The sequence below is a fragment of the Saccoglossus kowalevskii genome, chromosome 3, assembly GCF_978046115.1.
Source record: "Saccoglossus kowalevskii chromosome 3, keSacKowa6.1, whole genome shotgun sequence".
Classification (NCBI taxonomy): domain Eukaryota; kingdom Metazoa; phylum Hemichordata; class Enteropneusta; family Harrimaniidae; genus Saccoglossus; species Saccoglossus kowalevskii.
In genome coordinates, this window is record NC_140643.1 from 33,828,322 (window position 1) to 33,839,590 (window position 11,269).

An 11,269-nucleotide genomic window follows, 5' to 3' on the forward strand; every position below is an offset into this window, starting at 1 on the left:
TGGTTTATACGTTTCTAGTTTAATCTTGTTCTTAAATGTTTTGTTTTTTTGTTTTTATTTGTTAATTATACAACTTCTGTAGTATGTTTTTCGTGTTGAATAACATTATTATTATATGTTATTAGACCCCTTTCGGACATATCGATTGACCTCCGTGTGTGCTTCCGTGCGCGTGTCCATCCCATCCATATCCAGCAGTATCGTACACATGGTTTTTGAGTCACGTAATTTGGTTTCTTGATCGGATTTGTGTTATAGAATGCTGCATTATGAAAATGATATACTTTCATCGACTTTCATCGCCATTGTTTTTGTTGCGCAAGTCCATGAAAGCTCTTCCGTGTCGATAAAAATCGTAATGTCTGAAAATAGCAAATTTAATGACACCAAATGTATCAGAAAAGACTAAAATACCATCACAAATTTATGAAGACTAAAAACCGACACCTGAATAGCTATGGATCCACGGCTACTGCCGCAGTAGGTGAATTTCTATTATACTAGGCTATACTAGTATACAATAATGTTATATAGTGGGAAATATTTAAACGACTTTTTCAAATTTATTGAACATACTAAAGATTGAAAGGAAGAGTGGTCACCCGACTGTGATTTAATGCAATATTTGTCCTATGCTCAAAATTCGTACTGAGGATGGGGTTTCAATAGCTAGGGTTACACCGAAAAACTTATTTTAACGACCCGATGGAATTTATGTGATCGAACGTTCCTTCGCCTCGCATTATGAAAACGGCCACGGGACGGTCGTTACACAGATAATCAGCTGCCGGGAAAGCGTTCTATTTCCCCCAGAAATTAGGTGTTAGTATGCAAGGGATTTCCCACGCATAAAACGACGGATTTTTTTAAGCCGTTTTCAGGATACCTGTTCCCATATAGAAAGTATCGGTGATTGTGGTTCTGAAAGGCGTGGGAAAGACAGAACGTCCCAGTATTTGATGTATGTCCCGGTGTATGTCCCCCTACTGCAATATATTTTCGCCGAGAGTGGACGCGACCACAAATAGGCGCCAGCGATACTCGAAACCGATCCAGTTAAAACCCAAGCAGTTATCCAATTCGCTAGCGAGCTTGCAAATTGACTGCCCTAATACTTCTGAGACTTTCTGTAAGAGATGGTCGTGTATGGGCTGCCATTTGTGCACATATTTTACAGGGGTCGGCAAGGTTTTTTTTTTCGTAAGCTGTAATAAATTATTTTTATTTTCGTAATAATGTAATTCAAATAAATAAAAAACGTAAATGTGTAGACATGGGCAAGGTCTAAAATGTAATCAGCTATTTTATTCGTTCTAATTTGTACAAATATTTTTTTCACATTAAATGTACTGATTCGTATGCATCCAATTTTGATTCTTAAACACAAATTATCATAAATATTACAAAAATGTAGAACGTAATTAGTAAAGTGTAAAAATATATTTTTACTGTGAATGAAACTTTCATTTTATTTCCTGTAAAAACGTAAAATGCCGTTATTATGTCATGTAACCTGTACCAGCTACCCCTGCCCCCTATATAACCTTTCAGGGACGGATACATGATTTTTTTTTATCGGGGGGGGGGGGCAAACTTTAAAATCGCCAGACTAAGTTAATGATTTTTTATATTATACAAAAACAAATTGAATAATTTTTTCAAGGGGGGAGAACCCCTCTTTAGATCCACCACTGCCTTTTCATGAATTTAAGTAACAATGAGATATAACAGTAACATGGTGTTGCTGCATGTCAGGGTATGAACCAGGTTAAATTACAAAAACAGTTTTTTATTAATTTTTTGTACTCAATCTATTATTTATTGAATGTTTTTTTTTTATTCAATTAAATTGAAACTTGATGTTTACATTCAGTGTATATCCCCAATTTATATACCATACAAAATCTCAATATGGACAAACACCGCTTTGCAATACCCACGTGTATGCGTGGTGAAATTATGGTGAACGAGGTAAAGCTCCCTTAGGTCGCGAAAGTTTGAAAATGACCCCTTAGAGCAGTATAGAATAGCCAAAAAATGCAAACCCTAACATTTTGATATGCCGTAGCATTTATAAAAATTGAACGTGTTTTTAACTTAAAATATATTAAAAAACATGATTGCAGTATTTTAGTATTGTATCTCCCCAAATTATTGGATTTGAATAGGCTCGTACGGAAAATCAAATCAGTAAATACGCGAACGAGTACACGAGTATGATGCATTGTGGGAGTGTTGACTAGACGTTCACAGTCAACTGGTAAAGAGTGCTGTAGTGCGTGTTTGCGCTCTATCCAGACTTTTTCGAATCGGTTTGATTGGACGCAGATCGCAGCAAGAAAAATACGTTTTAACCCATCTTCTGGCGTTGTCATTAAACGGATTGCCAAGAAACGTCATATCGCTCATTTTAAACTTGTGAGTGATGGCACAGCGCAGACCATTCGACCCCGAAGCCCATGATTTGGACAAGAATTTCAGGCTCACGAAGTACGCTGATCTGAAGGGATGAGGGTGTAAAGTCCCCCAGGAGGCACTGCTCAAACTCCTTGAGGGACTTAAACAAGACTCGAACTCAGCCGATGAACAGCAACAGTATCTAAGTCCCACCTCTCCACGATTTGGTAAGTTTTCTGCGCTTCTTTGCAGGAGTAACTTTTTAGAGTTCGGCTTGGGAGGTCCAAACCTTACCAGGGATACTGGTTGTTCTCGTTCCATTCTGACCTATATGCATCCCTTAGTATGTCTTTAAATCTCAAATTTTTGCCAAAAATTGACAACGAATGGGATATATAGTACATAATGACCACATGCTATATTGAGACGAGCTTTAAATTTAGTCTAATTCGTGGTTTTTAAGGTTTTTCCCTACGTGATGTAGCAACAAAGAAAATGGCGCCTAGGCAGTCTCAGGGAGACAACCCAGCCATGCAATCTATGCGACATGATTTGCATATCTAAACATTTGCTGACAGATGAACATCGGTACTGCTGTTTTTCTTCCGGGGTATTCATGTAACGCACACAGCTGAAAACACAAACTTATCTCGTTTTCAGTGAATTATAAATGTCAGTTTATGTATTTTAAAAGCCGATACAAATCATAACCTGATACTTTAGAAACTTATCTCCTAAAACTGACAAGTAAATTATTGTTTTATTATTTATTTAAACATTTGCATAGCTATTTGACCTGTCGCTGGCTCAAGGAGAAAATTTGTCAAAAATTTATAAATTTGTCAGTCTGTCGGATCACCCAGTCATTTAGTGTAGTATCTGGTTACTACTTATTTTAATTATATATTTTATAAGAATAAGATAGATTATTTTTAATTTTAACTATTATTGTGTGACTAGGTATTGGATTGGATTGCAGTGTAACACCACTTCGGCATGGAGGCCTGTCATTAATCCAAACCACAGATTTCTTCTATCCCCTGGTAGATGATCCTTATATGATGGTATGTACTTCTGAGATGTGCATAGAGTGTCTTATGTATTGTTCTGTGTAGAGTTTGCTTTTTTTTTTTTATATTCAGCATCATTGATAATTCAATGCACAACAGATTGCATGATCACATTTGCATCATATAACTGCATTTTATTTTTCCGGTCTAAGCAGGATCATGAATGTAAAAAAAAAAATGAAAGGTAATATATACCATGTTGATATACTGAACAAATCTCGCAAACTCGCGCCTAGACATCATGATTGTCTACCAAAAGATTTCCGAAAATACTCATCTGCTTTGTGTGTTTTTGTAATGTCCTTCGGTTCTAATTGAAAATGAAATTTGTGAAATTTAAACTTTTGAATGTGGTAGTTTCTGTTGAACTTGGTTAATTATTAGAATAGTTATCTATTTTTGCCTACAATATTGAGCAAGTTCAGAGTAATTAATTATCTTAATTTACATAATTTTTCATTTTTAGCAGTTTCTCTATAAAACATAAACAAGTTATTTGTAATGCATGGAATCATTTAAATAATGTAATCTAATAAAAATAATCTTTGAACACTGTATCCAGTTTCTTATTTAGATCAATGCAGGGTTCTCCCCAAAATAAATGCACAATGCTGTGACTGATTTGCATATCATTTGCATAATAATTTGGGTATCATTTACATGCCTTTCATTCGTTAATTAACAGGACTCCTTTACAATTATGAATATTAATGAGATCGATCACATTGCAAATATTTTTTTTAATGGAATCAACACATTATTTTTCACAATTTAGAAGAGTTTGAATTTAAAAATCAAACATTCTCGAAATACAAATGCTGCAGACTAAAAACAAAAACAAATAAGTTATTATTTATGTTAAATGAATATCATTCAAAACATTAATTCATAAATTCATTCACAAATTTCATGATTCTATTTACTCCATAAACATTCTCCTTTAAAAATACAACCACGTAATTAATTGGCGTATTGTAATTTATTATTCGTACGATCCAGCCTAGGAAGTTAACTTTTTGGCAAAGAACAAAATGCTCCTAAGCTGCAAGCACTAAAAAATTAGGAGCAAAATTGTTTCATGCGTAGAACAAATAAAATGTGTTAAGTTAAACTTTGCCCATGCAACTACAATAATGACATACTGTAATGAGATACCGCTCTCTGTTACAAAAAGTATTGATTATTATCCTGGTCGAACACTGCATATATGATATTATCAGGCCACACCAATTTCATACTTGGTAGTCTAGCTCGCACTGATTCTTGCATCCATCTGTGAACAGAACTTGAAGGATCAAATTCGGCCATGCTAGGGCCTTCCAGGCTGATAAGTATTAGATCACCCACATCTTCGGTTTTGTGGCTGGATGCAAGGATGTAGGATCTGATGTCCTGGAGTTTGTTGTTGGAATTTTGTTCTGCTCAACCAGCCGAAAGTAATTAGTAATCTGCTTATTCGCCATGTCTTGTTCGAGCTGAAAATGCGACAGTGTGACTTTGATTATTGTTCTTTCCAACACGACTTAATTGACACTGAAAAACGCCGTCATGTTAGCCAATGAAAATTATTTAATTGACTGAAGAGCTGCCACTAGTATAAACCGACATTCATTTAAAAAATCTGTATGCCCGTATTTTGACTAGAACAAAACAACTGCCAATAACATATTTACAATGTTAATATTTCTTTATTTTGACTTGTACATGTATGCTATCAATTGCAATATGACACTTGACATGCACCTGAAACTAGACTTTCCGAGTACATCGTAAATTATTCAAAGCCTAAAGATCGTGCACGGTATCTCGTCTAGTCTGACTCGTGCAAGGCATGTTTCAGCTGCGTGTAGGGCTTCAGTTTTCACTCGCAAAATACTAGTAGTTTCTGAAAACTACAAGCTAAATGCGGATAATTACAAGTTTGTACTCATATAGACATATTTTCAGACGCATTTTCGAGTAGGTACTCGCAACTTCCTAGGCTGCCATCAACTTCTAAAACGTTTACATTTAAAGTAATGAACAAACAAATAAAACTTCAAAACGATCATCAAAGTTACGACATGACATATCTTACTTTGCATTGTTATATAATACACCGGTTATATCAATAATTCCTCCTACTCAGTCATGATGCCATTGCAAAAAATGTAACTTTTTCTTTTGATATGAAAGTAAAATCTTACTTATTTTTATCGGGAGCGATTATTTTTGGTCACTCGATCGCTTCGGTAAAAAACACAGACCCACCAAAATGACGCATTAGTTGTCCTTTGACCCGATATGTCAAGAATGCCATTAACCAATCAAAATGCTGCATGGTAATTTCCGTAGAATCCGAAGTTTTCCGAATGGTAGTGAGCATAAAAATTACATTACATGTGTTAGCATCGATTTCAGTTAAAAACTGCATTATGGTTTTCGAAAGAGGTGATTAGCAATTTTTAAAAGGTAAAATAGGTCTTAGAAGAAGAGTTTTTACATAATTCGCGATGATAACAGTTTCAATATACAATAAACACGTTTTTTTTCTGGAGTAGCGTAAACTGATCGTGAACTCAGCTTTGACCTTGTTATATCAAGGTGGAATTGATTTTGAAAGAATTTTATATTTCACTCTAAAGACTGTCTATCGCAGAAAGCATTTACTTACAAAGAGGTGCTAATTTCACAAAATTGACTGGCCGCTACGTATAGTGCGACGAGGTCTATTGTTTACAAATTATAATCCATGACTGGCAACATGTGTCGGTCGGTACGTAATTATAATAATAATCGGACATTACTCCTGGTCGAAAGCATTTCCGTTGTTGGCACTAATTTTGAGTGCCGATTGGGGCAGACCAGCGTGGCAAACAAAACTTTTGCACATACTGGCATGGCAAATATGAAATCAAGCGCCGAGGTGTTCCGAACACATATTGCCAAAGTCCCAAGTAAAGCGCCGAAATCCACAAATATAGCACCGAACACCTCTGCCCTAAAAAGAACCCTGCAATGAGTAATTGTGAATCAGAAATATACATGATCAAATAATGAATTTGGTGGATGCATGTGATTTTTCAAACAAAGTTGTATTTTCCTAGACAATGAGATGTTATTTCATGGCCTACTTTTATCACTAGGTATTTGGTTAATTTGGTGACAAAAATTGTTTACTTGCCTACCTCAGTTTGATTTCAAGGAGTTTGAGATTTATTATCATCTCAAAATAATTAATAGTAGAAATTAAGATTTATTATTCAATAATAAGACAAAATATTAAAAAATTGTCTCATTCCTTCCGCACACGTGTTCTTTCCAAGTTTTCTTTGATTGTTGTAGTTGTTGACTTTTTTGTAAAAATTGTTTTGTAGTTAATAATAATACTTTTATCCAGTCTCTAAACTTGGATATTATGTTAAACTGTCTGGTATATCTGCCAAGTTTGATTTGGTATGAGCACTGAGGGAGCTATGCATTTTACATGTGTAAAATAAAAAAAAAATTAAAGTGAATTTTTTTTTTTTAGCATCCCATGGCAAAATTTTGTCCGAGCGAAAAACTGGCTTCTCAGAATGCTCATATAGTAACAAAATCATTATGATTGTATTTTTTACTTTGTAGGGAAGGATTGCAGCAGCCAATACTCTGAGTGACTTGTATGCATTGGGTGTTACAGACACTGATAATATGCTGATGCTGCTCGGTGTACCCCAGAAATTTACAGACAAAGAACGAGATGTTGTTATTCCTCTCATGATGCGTGGATTTAAGGTATCTTGCTATTGCATGTCATGATGTCATTAAGTCGTGTGATTTAATCAAATTGTCTCTGTGTTTGACCTAGAAACTCTGTCAATAGTAAGCAATGCTAATTTATACTAAATGTAATACTACTTTTTTACTACTGTTCCACTAAATTGGTACCAGTTACTTTTACCGGTATTTACTAATGTAGTAACAATAGATGATCAGTTAGTTGGTTCATAACTGTGTAGATTTCCATTTGTCATAGTTTCTGTTTTATTAACAGGATGTTGCTGAAGAAGCTGGAACACCCGTCACTGGCGGTCAAACAGTTTTGAGTCCATGGTGCATCATTGGTGGGGTTGCAACTACTGTTTGTCAGGCTAATGAATTTATTTCGTAAGTAGCAAGCAATTGGTGAGGTCGCAAATACTAATGTGCCAGCCTAATGATTCACTTTTGTAATTAGCAATGTGCTGCAAACCTAATATTGCCCCCATTTAGGTGTTATTGGAACCAGGGGGTTCTAGCCTGACTGCTATTCCATTGTTCTTTATTCCACAAATAGATTTTCAATTATTTATATGACCTTTGTACTGTGAACCACATTCAATCTTGTATCCTGCCTTGTTTGGAATATGGTACAGGTCAGCATTGTCATTTATTTGTTAATGTTTAATATCATTCCACATGCTTTAGAAATAGTGTTGCCAACTAATATCAGATCTGTTAAATTTGTCTGTATAAAACCATTGTAAGATAAACCACAATTAAATCTCAACCGACAAGGATTATAATGTATTCTCCATGTTCTCTTCTTCACAGCCCTGATAGTACTGTTGCTGGTGATGTTCTAGTCATGACCAAACCACTGGGCACCCAAGTGGCTGTAAATGCCCACTCATGGCTGGAAATACCGGAGAAGTGGAGTAGAATCCGATTGGTTGTTACTGCTGAAGATGTTGAACGTGCATACCAAGAAGCTATGTACAACATGGCTCGGCTAAACAGGGCAGGTGTGTTGATCATTCTGTGGGGTTCATGTGAGAGTTTTTAGCTTTATGTTTCCTTGATTTCAGCAGGGTTTGGAGCAGTGAATATAGATGGTAGACACAATTTCCTCAATCATCAACAGTTTCACTGAGATAAAATGAACAATTGAAGACAGACTGCTTTATTGTGCAGCACATCCCATAGTTGTAAGAATTCTTCATAGTGTTTGAAAAAAAATGTTAGAATTCGTCATTATATTCAATCTGAAATATAGAGAACCAGGGCTCTAGTGGTCTGATTCATATGGGGTTTCATTCCTCATTTCATTTCATTCATTGGGTAACATTTCCATTGGCATTGTAGTTATTTCTACTGTATTTCTTCTTTTATCATCAGCGGCCCATCTGATGCATAAATACAATGCTCATGGTGCAACTGATATAACTGGATTTGGAATTCTGGGACATGCAAAGAATCTTGCCAGTCATCAACGTAATGAAGTGTCCTTTGTCATTCACAATCTTCCAATTATTGCTAAGATGTCAGCTGTTGGTAAGGCATGTGGTAATATGTTTAATCTACTGCAAGGAACCTCTGCTGAAACATCAGGTGAGAATTCACACTTAATTAATTACTTTATTTAATATTTTGTATCCAATGTGCAATAAACTTTTCCATATTTTTGTTTTGAGATCCATGATTTTATTTCCCATACACGTTTGAACTATTTTCGTTCTGCTGACCTTTGACTGAACTGAAGCAAATTCTCCCAAAACGTATGAACATGTCATAAACAGTTTCTAAAAAATGCCTGGGCTGATTTCTTTAGAACTCAGTTGTACTATTTATTTACTTTGTGGCAATATTTCTTTTATCAGTTTCTAGCAGTTGTACAATCATATTTTGATTTTACCTGTCCTAGGTGGTCTGCTTATCTGTTTACCCCGTGAACAGGCTGCTGCATTTTGCAAGGATGTTGAGAAGACAGATGGTCACACTGCTTGGATTATAGGTATTGTTGAGAAAGGAAATCGTTCGGCACGCATCATTGACAAGCCACGGATTATTGAAGTTACTACCAAGATGGTGAATGGTTAACTGTGTTTCAGCAAATGTACAGAGCTAACAAAGAAAATGACACTGTAGACCTTTCAGTCTTACTTTTAAATCAAGAAAAATACTGCCCAATTATCAAACAAATTTAAATTTAAAACCAATTTTTAATTTCGTTGTCATGGGAAATGACCCCCAAAATGTAGAGTTAGATATAAAAAAAAATCTAGGTCACTGGTAGCCTTAAGACCTGGAATTTGTAACTTTGCACTTGATTTCTTAAAGAATTGAGCAGCTTTCTGTGAATCAAGTTCATTATTTGAAGTCTTCAGGTGATTAAGATACAGCATACGTCTGGTAACTCTTTTTGTGAAGCTATGTTGGAAAATCACAACTCATATGTGACCTAGCAGAGCGGATATTTTAACCAGAGTTTTACCAGACTACATATGATTGTAATCTTAATAGGCTTCCAGTGTTCTAGTATATATGTTTATTTTTTAAAAAAAGGATGTGGTGTTGATACTAAAGATAATGCAATAGGTTCAAATTAATATTCTCTTTAGGTTGCATAGTTTTGTTCTCTATTTAGCCAGGCCAGTATATGTATATTATAGACAATAAATTAGTTATGAAAATTACCCATCTTACTATATACCAAGTTTGTATATCATGTTATTTCTAAAGTACTGTATAATACTTTATTTTAGCTGGAATTAATTTTCGCTGAAATGTGTTTTGTATGGAATTTATTTTCACTGATTTTTGAAAAGTTGAATTTAAAATGAGAGAAAAAAGGTAAATTCGCTGGATTTTTTTTTCACTAAATCATTCCTTCAGCAAAAATTAATTCCAAGCGAAAATAAAGTACTTTACTTAGGGTAAATTTGTTGAGTGCATTGTATACAAGATGTTGTCATGGTTACTGTTACATGGACAATTACATCCTTACAACAATAGTGGTGCCATTGTTTGTATATCCTTCCTAAAAAGTTTTCCTTTTCCTAAAATGTAGCTTAACCCTTATGTGGCCAAGTTTATGCAAAGATATGTGGGGCTTACAAGATTAGGATTAATGCAATCCTTTAGATGAGCACAATAGTTTACTTTGATATGCAGATGAACATAAATAGAGGCTTTCTGTTATAGGGAGTACAATCCAAGATGGGACTTTGCTCCAGATGAGCCTGCATACATGGTGCTTCATTAAACTGAAATCCCGAAAGTGTAGATTATGAGTGTTCATTAAAATGCAATCAATGACTTGTATCATAGGCACTGTGTGAATTTTAACTCGCTACACATTAACCATAGTTCTCTATTTCTAATATTGAACATTGAGTTCACAAGATCATATGACTGAGAATGGTAAAAATAAATAAAAAGGGGACAACTGGGGTAGCCTGGTTACCTTTCTGTTATTGTTCACCCACTTAATTGGAATGTAACCAGGCTAGGTTGTAGGTCAGTCGCCTGCACATGTGCGTCATTGTTTACAAACAAGTGTCTACCCATGAGCCTTTGCATGTTTTGTGTGGGTTATCGTTGCTTGGGACTCGATTCCCGCGTGTGCGCAGGTGACGACCCTCCCACTTTAACCCAACACCATCATTTGAGAGAGGATCGTTCCTCTGGGATGGGATGGTCATTCTCTGCAGGCAGTTGAAAACTTGACTCAAATAATTAACGTTGAGGGCGCATTTTGTTAAAATGGCCGATAATATTAAAGTATTTCCCGCCCTCTCAATCACCACTACATATTTGCTCTTCTGACATGGAGGAAAATCGATTCATGGTTGAAAGATATCACGGAAATTCTCTCGAAATTTCAGATTTTTGTGTGCATTATGATGCTCGGCAGTATAAACTTTCAAATTACAGGTCAATGTATCCTTTAAAAAACTCGTTTTGCAGGAATCCCAAGTCAAAATGGAACCTCCAAAATCATGTTCCATCAGCATGGTAACATCAAGAAGAAAAATAAAATCGTAAGTGACAGTATATGTGACTCGAGCCACCCCTGATTT

At 35.3% G+C, this 11,269-nt stretch overlaps 1 protein-coding gene across 1 annotated transcript; it reads left to right on the plus strand.

Annotated features, from left to right (window-relative positions):
• Positions 1 to 2,234: 2,234 nt before the first annotated feature.
• Positions 2,235 to 10,720, plus strand: LOC100376983 (selenide, water dikinase 2). The gene is given in 7 exon segments (NM_001184918.1): positions 2,235 to 2,624; positions 3,358 to 3,461; positions 7,074 to 7,223; positions 7,483 to 7,595; positions 8,022 to 8,212; positions 8,586 to 8,798; positions 9,112 to 10,720. Coding segments are annotated over 7 exon segments (1,146 nt in total). The 5' UTR covers positions 2,235 to 2,425; the 3' UTR covers positions 9,288 to 10,720.
• The last annotated feature ends 549 nt before the right edge of the window (positions 10,721 to 11,269 follow it).